Source organism: Humulus lupulus, chromosome 8, assembly GCF_963169125.1.
Source record: "Humulus lupulus chromosome 8, drHumLupu1.1, whole genome shotgun sequence".
Taxonomy (NCBI): domain Eukaryota; kingdom Viridiplantae; phylum Streptophyta; class Magnoliopsida; order Rosales; family Cannabaceae; genus Humulus; species Humulus lupulus.
The window spans coordinates 36,828,929-36,846,133 of record NC_084800.1 but is presented as its reverse complement, the minus strand read 5'-3'; the positions used below and the strand labels follow the sequence as shown (position 1 = coordinate 36,846,133).

Genomic DNA, 17,205 nt, shown 5'->3' with positions numbered 1-17,205 from the left:
GTAGCAATCTGCAAAAATTGCTGATACCACATATAATTTCGTGTGTTTTTGACCTTATGTTCGTTTTTATCTTCCGGTGATAAACTGTTTAAACATATTTGGTTTCTATTTAACGAGTCTCTGTGTCTGTTTAAATATTTCTGCAACAATTCAGCAATTAATTATTTAAATTGAATAATTAAGTTGGTAATCATAAAAAAACAAAATTTCATCGTCTATTATTTTCACAACATCTTAAAACGGATAAAAAGTTGTCTCTTGTAGTCGTTGAATGAAATTTAAGTGTAGGAGTAGGGGGAGTGAAGATTTATTGTTGTAATAATTAGTAATTATGTTATGTTAAAAGCCATCAATAATAATAGGGTTAGCTTCATCATTTCAAAGGTTTGGTGATGACCAAGAAAAATACTAAAGATGACACTAATTTTCACACTTTAAAATATTTAGTGTGTGGTGTCTATCTATGTTTAGCACCGGTGTCATTATATTGTATATGAAACAACTAATCACTAATTACCAATTAGAAATGTAGAAACAAGTATAAAAATACTAAAAGTAAAAATGCATAAAGAGTATATTTCTTGTCTGGACAGTTTACTTGGAGAGGCTTATATAACAAAACACAAATTACAAAATCAACAACTTGATTACAACATGATATTCTACTGAGCCAAGGCACTTGTGTTGTAGACAAGGAGGGCACCTCCTGCAAGAAGCCCAGCCAGAGTAACAGCCCATATGGCCAATCCAGTTGTACCTGCAATTATACTCATGCATTATAATATGCAATATTTCCAACTATCATAACATTATTCTCTACCCAAAAGTTAATCACATTTTAAAAAAAAAGTACTGTTAAAATTTGATGATTAGCCAATGAGAGTTTTGCTGTTTCAGAGATAAAAAGTTTTTTTTTTAATGAAACGCAAAAGAGTTACTTACCACCAACATAGACATCGCCAGAAGGAGACCAGTCATCAGTGTTGTAGATTGGACTGCACATCATTTATTTACAGATTGTTAGCATATCTATATCATATATATATATATATAAATACTACTACTACGATTATTAGTACAACAACACAATCTTATATATGTTGCTACATGCAAAGTTATTGTAATCAATATCCTCAAATTATTGAAATTCAATTTGGTAACTTCTTAAGCTATGTTGTAAGTGTTAGTGTTATACCACAACCTATGTAATATTCTTATTAATGGGTGTCTATCAAAATTTTATGGGTATGAAATACGTTATTAATAAAGTAGTCTCCTATAAATTGAAAAGAAGAAACTACTTTATCAGTAGAGTCCCAAACATATATACTAATTATAAGAGATGGGTTAATACCTGTAACCATCGACGTTAGCACCGTATTTGTCTACAAACTGGTACACACCCTTTCCCTGAATCATAATATATGGTTCAAATAAGAAATATAAATTCGCTCAATCAAATAAATAATTAAGACACATAACTTAAAATTAGATAAAAAACCTTAGGCTTCCTTCCAGAGGCATCAAGTCCATCCCTCAAGTCCATGCTACCATTAATTCCTGTAAATTATTTATCATAAAGTTTTAAGATATATAAATAACATTCCATTATAACTCAAACCCAAATATGACAAATACTACGTACATAATAATTAAATATAAATATGTGTATAGATAAGTAAAACAAAAATGTTTATTTATGTTTGTAAGATGTAGGTACCATAGGGCTTGTCGGTCTTGATCTTCTTGCCTCCACTGGCCTCAACTTTGAAGGAATAAGAAGCTCTTGAGAGTGTGGGAAGGCCTCTCACAGAAGACTTTTCAATTCTAAAGGGAGCTGGTTTAAGGCTCACTGATGTCATAACTGAGGCTGCCATTTTCCCTAAGCTACCTTAGTTTTTCTGATCTTCTTTTTCCTTTGCTTCTGTTTTTTTTTTTTTGGTTACTATTTCCTTCTCTCTCCCCTAACTCATAATATAAAAATGCCAATAGGACAGATGTGGCTGTTGGTGTGACACGTGGCGTTCATTCTGTGGGAGGATATCTGGATATGGTTGCAAAACGTTATCAAAACCCGAGCTGTTTCAGCCAGTAGTACTTCTCAGTTCTCAGATATATGAAAATCTATAGGGACCCATCTGGGTTTCTGACACGTGGACTCAGTGTTATTTATTTATTTTTTTTTAAAAGTGGACTTTTGTTCCAAAGGATGGAGTTGTGAACATTTTAGTTATGAAATTATATATGTAGATGTAGATCAAGGAATTTGAAAGTACTTACTCCTTAATGGTTAGTCTAAACACGTTTATGAGTATTTTGATTTTCAAAATTCAAACTATTGCTTTGTAAATGGTTAATTGTTCAAGTCAATTATTACATTAAAAAGAGTAAAAAATGAAGTAGAAGAAGAAAGATAAAAATAGCAAAATAGTCAATTATTACATTCATCTTTGCATGCATATGATTGGTTTTCCACTACTTTCTTCATTTAGGACCTCATTTTTTGGCATCAAGAAGCAATTGTCACCTTTCGTGTCGTAATGATAATAATAATAATTCCAATACTCACAAAAATGGACGAAAAACAGACTTGATATTATTACAACATATGCACTGATGCCATTATAAAAAAAAACTACAAGCAGCTAAGGAATATCTCCTTAAGTTTTGAGGCTGCAGCCATGCCACTAATTATGGCACCTTCAACATTGGGACTAACACAAAAATCACCACATACGGCAAGCCTCTTCTTCTTATCCCAAAGGCATTTCTCCTCTCTGGCTATGCTCGTAGCCGGAAAGGCGCCTCCCCTATGAGCAGAAGAAACCCAGCCAAGACAATAATATTAGCTTTACAACATTTAAAACTTAATTGGCATATTATGCAACTCATAAAATGAGCTACTACTTAACTCTGGTCTAATTCTTAGATGATCCACGAAAACAGGTAGAATGATGAATTCTCAATCAAGGCAACGAAGGATTGAAAGTTAAAGTGAATCTTGAAACTTGAGAAAGCAATAATGATAATATGGAGGTATAAGAAATGGAAAGTTTCAAAGCTCAAGGGAAAAATGAGTGTGAATTCAGAGAGAGTGCTAAGTAGCAAAAAAAAAATGTTACAAGTACTTGGAAATGATTGGTCAAAACACAAGTATGTATCACATGTGATCCACTGTGTTCTATAAATGTTGTTGTGATCGGATCAACAATACTAATCAAGATACTTCAACTCAATGAGCTAAGTTCAATCACAGTAACAACATGAAACAATGGACACTCTGAGATGAATATGAATGATAGAACTTTATTGATAATATTCTGACTTTCAAGTACAAGAGAGTATATACAAGGCTTAGAGAATAATGAACTGAACAAGGCAACCGAAACAGAATGAATGAATAGCCTATATATACACTTCGGACTAATAACAGTAAAAATAAACTTCTAACTGAAATAACTATCAATTAACAGTACGTGTGATGTGGCATGATTTAGATCACTTCTCAACAAAATCCTCCTTGATCTTGATTATGCCACTGATGAGAATCAACACAGAAGTTGATTTGCAAAATAGATTTGGAGGAGTTTTAACCACAACCCTTTAGGAGCAAGAGTTCTAGACAGTGCTTAAATTTTACTGGAGTCACTGTCTTGGTAAACATGTCTGCAGGGTTGTGGTTTGTGTGAATTTTCTTGACTTGAACCTCTTGTCTTGAGATCACATCCCTAATGAAATGCATATTGATGTCAATATGTTTTGACCTTTCATGAAACATGGGATTTTTCATTAGGTGCAGGGCACTTTGATTGTCACAAAAAACAGTGATATCCTCTGACTTGAACCCCATCTCATTTGCCAAACCTTTCAGCCAAACAGCTTCCTTGATTGCCTCAGTAGCTGCCATGTACTCAGCTTCTGTTGAGGATAGTGCCACTACCTTTTGTAGATTTGACTTCCAGCTTACACATCCTCCTTTCATTGTAAACACATACCCTGTTAAGGATCTTCTAGTGTCTATACAGCCTGCATAGTCTGAGTCCACATAGCCAGCTACCTCTGTTTGTGTCCTGTACTTGGAGTTGTAAGTTAGGCCTAGATCAAGTGTCCCTGCAATGTATCTCATTATCCACTTAAGAGCGCACCAGTGCTCTTCTCCAGGGTCTGCAATGAACCTGCTCACAATGCTCATTGCGTATGCTATGTCTGGCCTTGTGCAGACCATAGCATACATTAAGCTCCCAACCCCACTGGCATAGGGTATTGAATCCATTATGGCTCTTTCTTGTTCTGTCTTTGGAGACTGGTCTTTGGACAGCTTGAAATGAGCAGCTAAGGGAGTTAATACTAGTTTGGATTTGTCCATATTAAACTTCTGGAGTACCTTTCTCAGATAGCTTTCTTGGGTTAGCATCAATGTTTCTGGTCTGCTTCCTTTGATCTCAATGCCTAGTATTTTCTGAGCCTTGCCTAGATCCTTCATCTCGAATTCAGACTTCAATAACAGCTTCATATCACCAATTTCACTCTTGCTTTTCCCTATTATTAGTATGTCATCTACATAGAGAAGTAAATAGAGTGTACTGTTGAAGTAAACACAGGGGTCATAGGCACTTTTGGTGAAGCCACTTCTCATCATAAACTCATCAAATCTCAGGTTCCACTGTCTAGGGGCCTGCTTCAAGCCATAGAGGGATTTCTGTAAGAGGCATACCTTGTTCTTGTCATCTTCAAAACCTTCAGGCATTCTCATATAAATTTTCTCATCTAACTTTCCATGGAGAAATGCAGTCTTGACATCCATTTGCTCAATCTCTAGGTCTTCAGTAGCTGCTTTGGACATAATAGCTCTAATTGAGGCTTGTTTCACAACTGGTGAGAAGATTTCATTGAAATCTACTCCTTCTCTTTGGGTGAATCCTCTGGCCACAAGTCTGGCCTTGAATCTTCTGTACTCATCACCTGGCAGCCCTTCCTTTACTCTGAATATCCATTTACAGCTTACAAGTTTGCACCCTTCTGGTTTTCTCACAACAGTCCAGGTATTGTTTTTTAAAAGTGACTGTTTCTCTTCATCAATGGCCTGTAGCCACTTTGCTCTATCCTTGCTGTTTATGGCTTCCTCATAAGTAGCTGGTTCTGAGTTTTCAACATCACTAGCAATGGTTAGAGCATAGGCAATGTAGTCAGCAAAACCATACCTGGCTGGTGCACTTGTTTCTCTTCTATGTCTGTCTCTTGCCAGTTGGTAGTTGTCGAGAGAGCCTTCTTGTGCCTGATCATCTTCACCAACTGGTTCTAAGTTGCATTCCTGAGCTGGTTTTACCTCATCTGATTTCATCTCCACTTGAACCTGTTTTGCTTCTAAAACAGGTTCAGATCTATCTCCATGCTTCATAGCCATCACCTTCTCATTAAAAACCACATCCCTGCATACTATGCACTTCTTGAACCCATCTTCTAAGCACCATAGCTTGTATCCTTTAACACCATCAGGATACCCCATAAACATGCATTTAATTGCTCTAGGCTGCAACTTGTCTTGTCTGACATGAGCATATGCAGTGCAACCAAAAATCCTCAAATTTTCTACATTTGGTGCTTGACCTGTCCACATCTCCTGAGGAGTTTTGAACTTGATTGCTGTAGATGGACTTCTGTTAATCAAGTAGCAAGCTGTTTTGACAGCTTCTCCCCAAAACTTTCTCTCCAGACCAGCTCCTTTCAGCATACATCTGACTCTCTCTATGAGAGTTCTGTTCATTGTCTCAGCTAATCCGTTCTGCTGAGGTGTTCTAGGAGCTGATTTGTGTCTTCCAATTCCAGCCTCTCTGCAAAAATCTGAGAATTCATTTGAACAGAATTCTAAACCATTGTCTGTCCTTAATTTCTTGATTCTCTTTCCAGTCTGATTTTCCACCAAAGTCTTCCAGTCTTTAAATGTCTTGAAGGTCTCATCTTTTGATTTCAGCAAATGTATCAAAACCTTCCTTGAGTAATCATCAACTATATTCAAAAAATAGTTTGCTCCTCCTAAACTTGACACCTTGGAAGGACCCCAGAGATCTGCATGAATGTATCCCAGTGGTTCCCTGGTATTGTGTATGCCAGATTTGAACTTCAATCTACAACTTTTGCCATACACACATTCCTCACAGAATTCAAGTTCACCACTTAGTTTGCCTTTGAGAATGCCTTGTCTTTCCAATTCAGTTAGACCCCTTTGACTAACATGACCAAGTCTTAGGTGCCATAATCTTGTTTTGTCAAGTTCTTGTTCTGATGTAGCAGTGTTAACACAACCAGTTACTGTTTCACCATTCAAGAAATAAAGACCATTTCTGAATTCTCCTTTCATAACTACAACTGACCCTTTCATCACCTTCAAGAACTTGTCATCAATTTTAACAGTACAGCCTCTCTCAGTCAAGACTCCAATTGACAGCAAGTTTCTCTTGAGATCAGGGACATACCTCACATTTTGCACCTTCCGTTTAACTCCATCATGCAGCTTGAAAATGATAGTGCCAATCCCGTAAATAGTACATGCCTTGTTGTCCCCGAGGAGTACAGTTCCAACCTTCTTTTCCTCTAGATCACAGAACAGATCCTTGTTTGGACACATGTGGAATGAGCATCCGGAATCAAGAACCCAATCATGACCAGAATCCATATTTGAGGCCACTAATACTTCTGCGGATTCATAGCCATCAATTACTATGTCAGCTTCTCCTCTTCCTTTGTTCTTGTAATTTTCTTTCTTGAGTTTGGCTTTCAAAGCCAAGCATTCATCTCTGAAATGGCCCTCCTTCTTACAGTAGTAGCATTTCTTGTCTGTAATGCCTCTAGGATCACCTTTTGAATTGGATTTTGGCTTTTGATTCCCTTTGTAACTTCCCTTCTGATTCTTGTGTTCTCTGTTCTGTGATTTTCCTCTGACAAATAACCCTTCACCATTTTCATCTTGCTTGCCTTCTGTTCTCTTCTGTATCTCCTTAGAATTCAATGCAGCCTTCACTTCAGACATGGTCAGGGTCTCCTTGCCATAGAGCATTGTATCAACAAAGTGCTCATAAGATCTCGGCAGAGAGCTCAGTAGAATGATTGCCTGATCTTCTTCTTCCATCTTCACACCAATATTGCAGAGATCGAGTATGATTTTGTTAAAATCATCTAAGTGTTTTCTCAGGTCCTTATTCTCATCCATCTTGAGAGTATACATCTTCTTCTTCAAGTATAGCTTATTAGCCAGGGACTTCTTCATGTATATGGAACTGAGTTTGTTCCATAATCCCAATGCCTTGTCTTCACTTGAGACTTCTCTCAAGACTTCATCACCTAAACTAAGAAGAATAGCACTATGTGCTTTGGTTTCAATTTCCTTCAGTTTCTTCTTGTCTTCTCCAATCTCCTTGATGGCTTCTTCATCAATGGCTTCTGAAATCCCATTGTGTACCACTAGAGCCTTCATCTTGATTCTCCATAACCCGAAATCATTGGTTCCATTGAACTTCTCAATCTCAAACTTCGCAGCGGACATCTTCTTGGTGATTCTTGAACCTTCGAACTTGAATCTTGATTTTGCTGAACCTGGGCTCTGGTACCAGTTGTTGTGATCGGATCAACAATACTAATCAAGATACTTCAACTCAATGAGCTAAGTTCAATCACAGTAACAACATGAAACAATGGACACTCTGAGATGAATATGAATGATAGAACTTTATTGATAATATTCTGACTTTCAAGTACAAGAGAGTATATACAAGGCTTAGAGAATAATGAACTGAACAAGGCAACCGAAACAGAATGAATGAATAGCCTATATATACACTTTGGACTAATAACAGTAAAAATAAACTTCTAACTGAAATAACTATCAATTAACAGTACGTGTGATGTGGCATGATTTAGATCACTTCTCAACAGAGACAACTACATACTTAGATTCGAGCCACTTTTTCACCATTTAATTTTGCCGTAATTTCCCACACAGGAAGCAAACTTGTATATACTTAGTCCAACAGTTGACTATAGATAAATTCTCGAGCTTATAGTTTTGGGGTTGATAATTAATGCATATCTTTCTAAGTTATGTATTCCTGTTTACAATAATCAAGCCTGCTGGCCTTCATAAAACTAGTCTAAATAGATCAATCAAGCTGAAGCAGTATTTTTCTCTTGCTAGTTGATATATATGTGAATTATTTAAGAATAAGCTAAAAAATTTAGAGGATTGGGATAATAAGCACTGACCATCTATGAGCTTTCATGAAAAAGGGCTGAGAAATGTTCATTCCTGTACTTTGTAGTGCTTGAAGTAGCTCTTCAGAAACTCTTTTCAATAATGCATCAGAAGGTTTTTGAAGTCCATTTTGAGATATTACACTCTGTGCATACTCGGCAGTTGAATGTAATATCCATCGCTCACTGCATGTACAGAAAAGAAAACAAGATAGTGCATAAATAATATTACCACTAGTACTAGTAAATTACTATTATTTTCCTATATAAAATAGTTAAGAACCTAGTAGCAGAACGCCCAGGTTTGCTGCTGTCACAGTGAGCCCAGCTTAACACTTCAGAATTTTTGATTGAGAAGCCTTTCAAGGGTATCTGAAACGTAGATTAGGCACAGTTAGCCCATCTAGGAACTCAGAGCAACAATAGGATGGAAATGTAATCAATCAAATACAGGATACAGAGGCAGTGAAAATCCATAATATTCAAAAAGGTATTGGGGAGAAATAAAACTTGCATGATTAACTATCTTACTGAAGATAGAGGTTCTGCAAACGCTAGCATGAGGGCAAAACATGGGTGAACAGGAATGTCTTGCAGCTTATCTGCTATCTCTGGAACCAACTTCAAATCTATATAGATTAGGAAAACAAAGTTTGAATTTGAGTTATGTCATTTTTCAGCAACAATTTAGGCCCAGTTAACAAATGACAAAAGACAAAGTAGAGAACAAAACATGTTGTTTTTGGATGCTTTTGATATAAAATACATGCTCCACCATCAGAATAAATTATGTAGGAATAAAAAATACAAGGGGTTTGTGGAGATCTTTCCTAAAAATCCTAACTAACCCAACTGTATTAGCTGTCAACTAATCTTGGCAGCCTATATATATATGTGTTGTTGTCTTTCATTTGAAGGAGCGTGAAAAAGAAAGTGTGAAAGAAAGAGGAGAGAAGTTGTTTTTGAGAGAGAGAATTTGAGCTTGTGTATTGTGAGGACTGAGAGAGAAACACAACTGTTAGAAAGTGTTTGAGATTAGAATCTTAGAGAGAGAAAGGTTCTTGGGAGTCCTGAAGTGCTTGTTCTCAACTGTAATTGTATTCAGAGATATTGATGATGATGATAGTGGATCAAACAGGATGTAGGTCAGATTGATCTGGTTCGAACCTGTATAAAAATTCTGGGTGTTTTTCATTTATTTTTCTGCATTTAACTTTTGATTACTAGCATTTCCTTATAACTAATCTGATATATTAGTTATTGTAATTGTTTATGTCATTGCTGATTAAATTCTAAGAGTCTTGATTACAGAAAACATAAGAGTTTTCCTACAATATCAGAGCCAGGTTCCACGATCAAGAGGAGAGATCAAGATTCAAAGCTTCCACATAAAGAATTGTTCAAGAACAGAATCAAGAAAGTATGTCAACAATGGCAAAGTTTGAACTGGAGAAATTCGATGGCACCAATGATTTTGCCTTATGGAGAGAGAGTTTAAAAGGTATCTTAGTGCATCAAAAGGTGGCTAAAGTGCTCGGAGATCAAAAGCTTTTGGCAGAGAAGAAACCAGAAGAAATCGCTGAAATGGAGGAGATGGCTTATTACACGATCATCATGTATCTTTCCAATGGAGTAAGAAGGAAATTAACTTCAGAAAAGACTGCAAAGGGTCTTTGGGACAAGCTGGAACAATTGTACCTGAAGCTATCCATTTCAAACAAAATAAATCTTCTTGAAAGATTATATGGTTTTAGAATGAACTCCTCTATCTCTTTAGATGAAAATATTGATAAATTTAATGAGATTATTGTTGGTTTGGCTAATATTGAACATAAGGTAGATGAAGAAAGTCAAGCAATTATCTTGCTCAGATCATTACCAATTGCCTATCAAGAAGTCAAAGCAGCGATAAAGTATGGCAGAGATGTGATTGCTTTGGAGGATGTTCTTGGAGCTTTAAAGTCGAAGGAGTTCGAGTTACAACTTGAGAAAGAAACCAGGAAAGATGAGGCTTACTTTGTTCGAGGAAGAAATCTAAAGAGAGGCTCATCCAGAGGAAATCAATCACACCATTCAAAGTCGAAGTCAAGAGGGAAAGACTCAAGACAGTGTTATCACTGTGGGAAAACTGGACATATTAGGAGATTTTGCAATCTGTTAAGAAATCAACAAGGGTCCAGATCAAACCAGGACCAGAGAAGACCAATCTACAATCAATTTCATAATGAAAACAAACACCAGCAAGGAATGAAGTCTCATAATGATTCTGCAGCTGTGGCAGAAACCAAAGATGACTGCTCATCAGGAGGAGAACTTTTCTCAATATCTGAGAAATCAGATATCAAAGAGTGGATCCTTGATTCAGGATGCACTTACCATATGTGTCCTAACTTATATTCATTTTTTGATTATAAAGAAACTGATGGTGGTAGAGTACTAATGGGGAATGATGTTTCTTGCAGGGTAATTGGTCTAGGAAAGGTGGCAATTCGACAGTTCAATGGAGAGGTGAAAGTGCTCAACAATGTGAGACACATACCCGAATTGAGAAGGAATTTGATATCCTTGGGAGCTCTTGAAGAAGAAGGATATGGCTACAAGTCTTTGAATGGGAACCTAAAGATCACAAAAGGATCTTTACTGGTCATGAAAGGAAAGAGAGTCAATGGACTATATGTACTAGAAGGAGAAACTGTAGCCATTGCTGAAACATCTGTAGTTAAGACTTAGGAAACTGAGATGCATCTGTGGCACCAACGAATGGGGCATATTAGTGAGCAGGGGCTGAGAGAGCTTCACAAGCAAGGGAGCATAGACAAGTTGAAGACTTGTGCATTACCTTTCTGTGAAGCATGTGTATTTGGAAAGCAACACAAGATTAAATTCACAACTGCTACACACAATACAAAGAAGGTTTTGGAGTATGTTCATGCGGATTTGTGGGGGCCAAGTAGAGTTCCGACTCATTCTGGTAAGTTTTATTTCTTATCCATTATAGATGATTTTAGTAGATGTGTTTGGACATATTTGCTTAAGACTAAAGATGAGTGTCTAGAGAAGTTTAAAATTTGGAAAAACCTAGTAGAAAATCAAACAAATCTTAAACTTACGACACTTAGAACTGACAATGGATTAGAATTTATAAATAATGAGTTTGATGATCTATGTAATGAGTATGGAATCACAAGGCACAGAACTGTAGTTAGAACCCCACAACAGAATGGAGTGGGTGAACGCATGAATAGGACCCTATTGAATAAAGTGAGATGTTTGCTTATTAGTTCTGGTCTAGGGAAGTCATATTGGGGAGAGGCTTTAGCAACTGCTAGTTATCTTATAAATAGAAGCCCAAATCGTGTTATACAACTTAAGAACCCATATGAAATGTGGTATGGCAAGCCTCCTAGTCTTAAACACTTGAGAGTTTTTGGTTGTGCAGCATATGCACACCAAACAGAGGGCAAACTAGATGCTAGATCCATTAAGGGAATTTTTCTTGGATACCCTTTAGGCACAAAAGGATATAGAATTTGTTTGAATCAAAATGGTAGACCTAAGGTCATAATTTCAAGAAATGTAGTGTTTAATGAATATGATTTTCCTCACTTGAAAGCCGAGAAAGGTTGTGATGTTTATGGTGCAGGTGCATTGAAAAAGAATGATGACATGACTGAGTTTGAGATAAAACTGAAAGGATATGAACCAGAAAATGAGCAAAGCAACGCACCAGGTGAAGATTATACTGAAGATCAATCAGACCAGTCCACAGATTTAACAGGATATCAGCTAGCAAGGGATCGTGTGAGAAGAGAAATTCACCCACCTGCAAGATATGCTGAGACAGACCTGATAGCCTATGCTTTGGCTATAGTTCAAACAGGTGACATACCAGAACCATTAAGCATAGAAGAAGCTACTTCAGGAAAATACAAGAAGGAGTGGAATCAAGCTATAAAAGAAGAGATGGACTCTCTGAACAGAAATGACACATGGGAATTGGTGGAAAAACCAGATAACAAGAAGGTGATAGCTTACAAGTGGATTTTTAAAGTAAAGGAAGGAGTAACACATGAAGAACCAGTGAGATTTAAGGTCAGGTTAGTGGCTAAAGGCTTTACTCAGGTGGAAGGAATTGATTACACTGATGTGTTCTCACCTGTAGTAAAGTATAAAACCATAAGACTGATGTTATCTATGGCTACTCAACAAGATCTGGAGGTAGAGCAGCTAGATGTAAAAACAACATTTCTAAATGGTTATTTGGAAGAAGAGGTCTACATGCATCAACCACCTGGATTTCAGGTGGAACAAGAGGGAAAGGAGCTTGTATGCAAACTGAAAAGGTCTTTGTATGGCCTTAAACAATCTCCACGGCAATGGAACAAGAGATTCAACAATTATGTCCAGGAAATTGGTTTCACAAGATCAAATTTTGATCACTGCTTGTACTATAAGCATCTTGAGGAATCAACAAAAGTATATTTATTGCTGTATGTAGATGATATGCTCATCATGGGCAAAGACAAAACAGTGATAAAGGGAATCAAAGACAAGCTTAAAGAGGAATTTGAAATGAAAGAGCTCGGGCATGTTAAAAAGATACTTGGGATAGAAGTGACAAGAAACAGAAAAGATGGGATTTTGAATCTTAAACAAGCAAGTTATATTCAGAGGGTACTTCAGAGATTCAACATGCAGGATTCTAAGAGTGTGTCAGTACCTTTAGGAGGACAATTTGTACTTTCAAAAGATCAAAGTCCAAAGACTATCGAGGAGACAAAGGAAATGGCAAAAGTCCCTTATGCTATGGCTCTAGGATGTTTAATGTACATCATGGTCAGCACTAGACCAGACATAGCACATGCTCTAAGCATTCTTAGCAGGTTTAGGTCCAACGCCGGATTAGAGCATTGGAATGCTCTTAAGTGGTTACTTAGATATCTAAAGGGAACCACTGAGATAGGACTGAGATACAGACAGATGGATCAGAAAGTTACACTTGAAGGTTTTGTAGATGCAGACTATGCAGCAAGTAAGGATACAAGGAGGTCAACTACTTCATATGTATTCACAACAAATGGAGATTGCATATGTTGGAAGTCCCAACTACAGTCAGTGGTGTCACTATCAACAACTGAAGCTGAGTTCATGGCCACCACCGAAGCATTCAAAGAGGCAATATGGTTACAAGGAATCTTAAAGGAGCTGAAACTTCTCAAAGGCAAAGCTACTGTGTACTCAGATAGTCAATCATCGATTCATCTATGCAAGAACCCGGTTTACCATGAGAAAACCAAGCACATCGATATTAGACTATTCTGGATTAGAGAGAAGATTGAAGAGGAAGTAGTTGAGCTAGAAAAGGTGAAGACAGAAGAAAATCCTGCTGACATTGGTACTAAGGTGTTATCTGTAGGCAAATTCAGGCATTGCTTGGATTTGCTTAACCTTAGTAACTAAGCAAGGATTTTATGGTCCACTATTGGAGTCAAAGACAACTTTGCTGAAGCTAGGATTTGAAGAAAAGAGGTGGAATTTGTGGAGATCTTTCCTAAAAATCCTAACTAACCCAACTGTATTAGCTGTCAACTAATCTTGACGGCCTATATATATATATATGTGTGTTGTTGTCTTTCATTTGAAGGAGCGTGAAAAAGAAAGTGTGAAAGAAAGAGGAGAGAAGTTGTTTTTGAGAGAAAGAGAGAATACAGAGAAAGAGAATTTGAGCTTGTGTATTGTGAGGACTGAGAGAGAAACACAACTGTTAGAAAGTGTTTGAGATTAGAACCTTAGAGAGAGAAAGGTTCTTGGGAGTCCTGAAGTGCTTGTTCTCAACTGTAATTGTATTCAGAGATATTGATGATGATGATAGTGGATCAAACAGAATGTAGGCCAGATTGATCTGGTTCGAACCTGTATAAAAATTCTGGGTGTTCTTCATTTATTTTTCTGCATTTAACTTTTGATTACTAGCATTTCCTTATAACTAATCTGATATATTAGTTATTGTAATTGTTTATGTCATTGCTGATTAAATTCTAAGAGTCTTGATCACAGAAAACATAAGAGTTTTCCTACAGGGTTAGTTTGGAAAGAGGAGGCTTTACAATATTTGCTCACGAGTCACCCCCACATTTGTGTTTCAAACTTCTTTTTTCTTTTTCTAAGTAAAACCCCATATAGTTTCTCCTTACAGTAGGTTGATATTGAGAAAAAGATAACGATCATTGGGCTGTTAATCGAGACAGCAAGATCAGCAATATAGTCCACTAGAAGGAGAAAGACCAAAAATACTGAGAAGCTTCCCCATAACCTTCCTCATAACCAGAGTCTTTTAATAACCAAATGGAAACTACTTTACCAGATAACAGTCTAACCAGAAGAAGATAGAGAAAAATTTAGATCATACCAAGTGGTGGTGGTCGTCCTGTTACACTTGTAAACCGTGGCGACAAGATCGTTTTATCTGATACTACTACCCCATTGAAGTGGCCAAGATTCTGTCCATCCAAGGCTGTCACCATCCATAAATTTTCATTCTGTAGCCATTCCAATCTCCCAACACTTGTACCAAATCTAGCTTCCACTCCTAAGAAAATATTAAAAAAACTCACTCTCAACCTTAAGAAATTATTCAATATAGAGAAGCAGTAGATTTATATACATACCAGGCTCACGGCATAATGCTTTACAAATAGAATTCATTCCCGGAACACCCGCATATCTTTTACTTTCTTGGTCCTGCGTGATATATTAATAGCAACATTTAGAAAGGCTATAATCTAACAGGGAAAAAAAAGAAGGAAATGAGTGCATAGAAAAAACTTACACAAACAGTTCGGTTTTGTTTCATTTTGGTTCTAAAGCATTAGTAGCATATTCAAGTGAAAGAAATTTCCACTAAAGTTTATATGTAATCACTATATACCCCAACCAAAATACGTGATTTAACATTACATCTAAATATATTTTGATTTAAATTGAAAATATTGAGATTTCATTCCCATGAAATTTATAAAAGCAATACATCTAAACCTGTTCTGTCTGAATGAACTTGTTGGAGGTACAATCAAAGGACCCAAATTTTTCCTTCCACTCAGCTACAAGTCCTCTAACCTGCCACTCCTTAACAAGACTCAGTACCCCATTGTTGCTGCAGGTGAAAAATGGAGCACCATGATCGAACGATAACTCTTTCCCATCTTCAGTAACTTCTCTGTTTAAGAAAATATAATAGAAAATATCAAAACCAAATGCATATACTCTTAGGCGTTTCTACTCTTAAACTCGCAAAAGAACCTGAAATTCAAAAAGCCCTCTTTCTAATGCTATATATGACTTTATAGAAATGGATCCATTCATTCCACACAAGTTCATATTGATATAGTTTCTTGTAAAATGCTGTTCTAGTCAACTAAATGCCAAATGACTCCAACAAATTTCTCAGCGAATGATACCAAAACAAAAAAATAATTGGGTGATTCAAATGCATTTCCTTTCCTTCTACTAGATCCAAATGAAAAATGACTGAACTCAACTATATAATCATACCCTTTTCTCTCCAGACCAAAACCCCTCTATGAAATACTAAAATTGGCATAATCTATAAATTCTTGTTCTTTACTCATTTAGAAAAAGAAAGACATGGAGAGAATCAGAGAACCTTCGTTGAGACATGCGGCCCCCGGGGCCTCTGGCAGATTCGAACACGGTAACAGATAAACCATTTCGAGCGAGAATTGATGCAGAAACTGCTCCTGAAACTAATAATGAACATATCGAAAATCAAACTATAAGTCCATTTGCTTTGATAACGAAGGAAGAACAAACATAAAAGAAGAAAATGAATTTGTTACTTCCAGTTCCCACAACAGCAACCCTAGTGGTATTATGCATTGAAAACGACGATGGTTCGGATATCGCTAACTGCGTTGGGATATGAAGAAGCTCGGAAAACTCATTAATGGCGGGTAGAGCTTGAGCGTGGTTAGTTGGTACGATTTAGATTAGCAACGGTTTAATGATAACAGATTAACAGGACACCGGTTTCACCGGTATAATAATTTTTTTTTTGAATTATTTTGACTTTAGGTTTATTTTTGATAATTTTTTTTTTTTTTTTCAAAATGTCATTTTTCTAAAACTCAAATAACTGTTTAAAATTTTGGCTGTTTGAATTTTTCAAGCTGTCTTTATAAAAAATTATAATAGAGTGCAAAATAATTTTAAAAAATTAACACGTAATTTAAGACTTTATCTCAAAGGGAAATTTCACTTTTTATCTCTAATAATACCTAATATTACCAAAAAATCCCAACATTAATAATATTTTCAAATTAATGCTAAGCTTTTCCCTCCTACCGAAAATACCCTTCCCATTCAATCTCAGCCTTCTCTCTCTCAGTCTCGGTTTCTCTCTCTTTCAGTCTCACAAAAATCCCCCAAAAACCATCGAACCCCCACCTCCGTCGAGCCGTCGAGCCGCCATCTCCGTCGAGCCGTCGAGCCCGCATCTCCGTCGAGCTCCCACCTTCTCCGTCGAGCCCCCACCTTCTCCCATTTCTCCGGCGATCTCGAGCCCACTGCAAACTCCCATTTTTCTGTCAAACCCGAGACCCACGGAGCATATTTCCTTCAAAGTTTAAAAAACTAAGGTAAAATCTTGAACCCAATTCCATATTTGCTTTATATCGTTGTTGAATCTGTGATTTGTGGAATGGGTTGTCCGATTTTGTGGGAAATTTTTTCTGGGTTTGAACCAGTGGCTCGATAGGTTCGATTATGGTTCGATAGTAGGCTCGATAAGGTAGTTTGAACAGTTCGATGATGGATCGATTATGGCTCGATATGAGCTCGACATGAGCTCGATAGGAGCTCGATAAGAGCTCGGTAGGATATGTTGTATTATATTACAAGGGCTCGATAGGTTCGATAATGGTTCGATATGAGACTAGACTGTAG

General features: G+C 36.8%; 2 protein-coding genes across 2 annotated transcripts; both read right to left on the bottom strand.

Annotated features, from left to right (window-relative positions):
- Positions 1–547: 547 nt before the first annotated feature.
- On the bottom strand, positions 548–1,958 carry LOC133796813 (photosystem II 10 kDa polypeptide, chloroplastic). Its single transcript, XM_062234477.1, has 5 exons — positions 1,721–1,958; positions 1,502–1,560; positions 1,355–1,410; positions 943–995; positions 548–757 (listed from the first exon to the last, which is right to left on the bottom strand). The coding sequence occupies exons 1-5, from the start codon at positions 1,875–1,877 to the stop codon at positions 663–665; spliced, it is 420 nt and encodes a 139-aa protein (XP_062090461.1). The 5' UTR covers positions 1,878–1,958; the 3' UTR covers positions 548–662.
- Positions 1,959–2,400: 442 nt separating this feature from the next.
- Positions 2,401–16,256, bottom strand: LOC133796811 (uncharacterized). The gene is made up of 9 exons (XM_062234476.1): positions 16,101–16,256; positions 15,908–16,007; positions 15,280–15,460; positions 14,913–14,985; positions 14,654–14,833; positions 8,776–8,873; positions 8,528–8,616; positions 8,257–8,430; positions 2,401–2,810 (listed from the first exon to the last, which is right to left on the bottom strand). Exons 1-9 carry the CDS (start codon positions 16,138–16,140, stop codon positions 2,636–2,638), a joined length of 1,110 nt encoding a protein of 369 aa, XP_062090460.1. The 5' UTR covers positions 16,141–16,256; the 3' UTR covers positions 2,401–2,635.
- Positions 16,257–17,205: the final 949 nt, after the last annotated feature.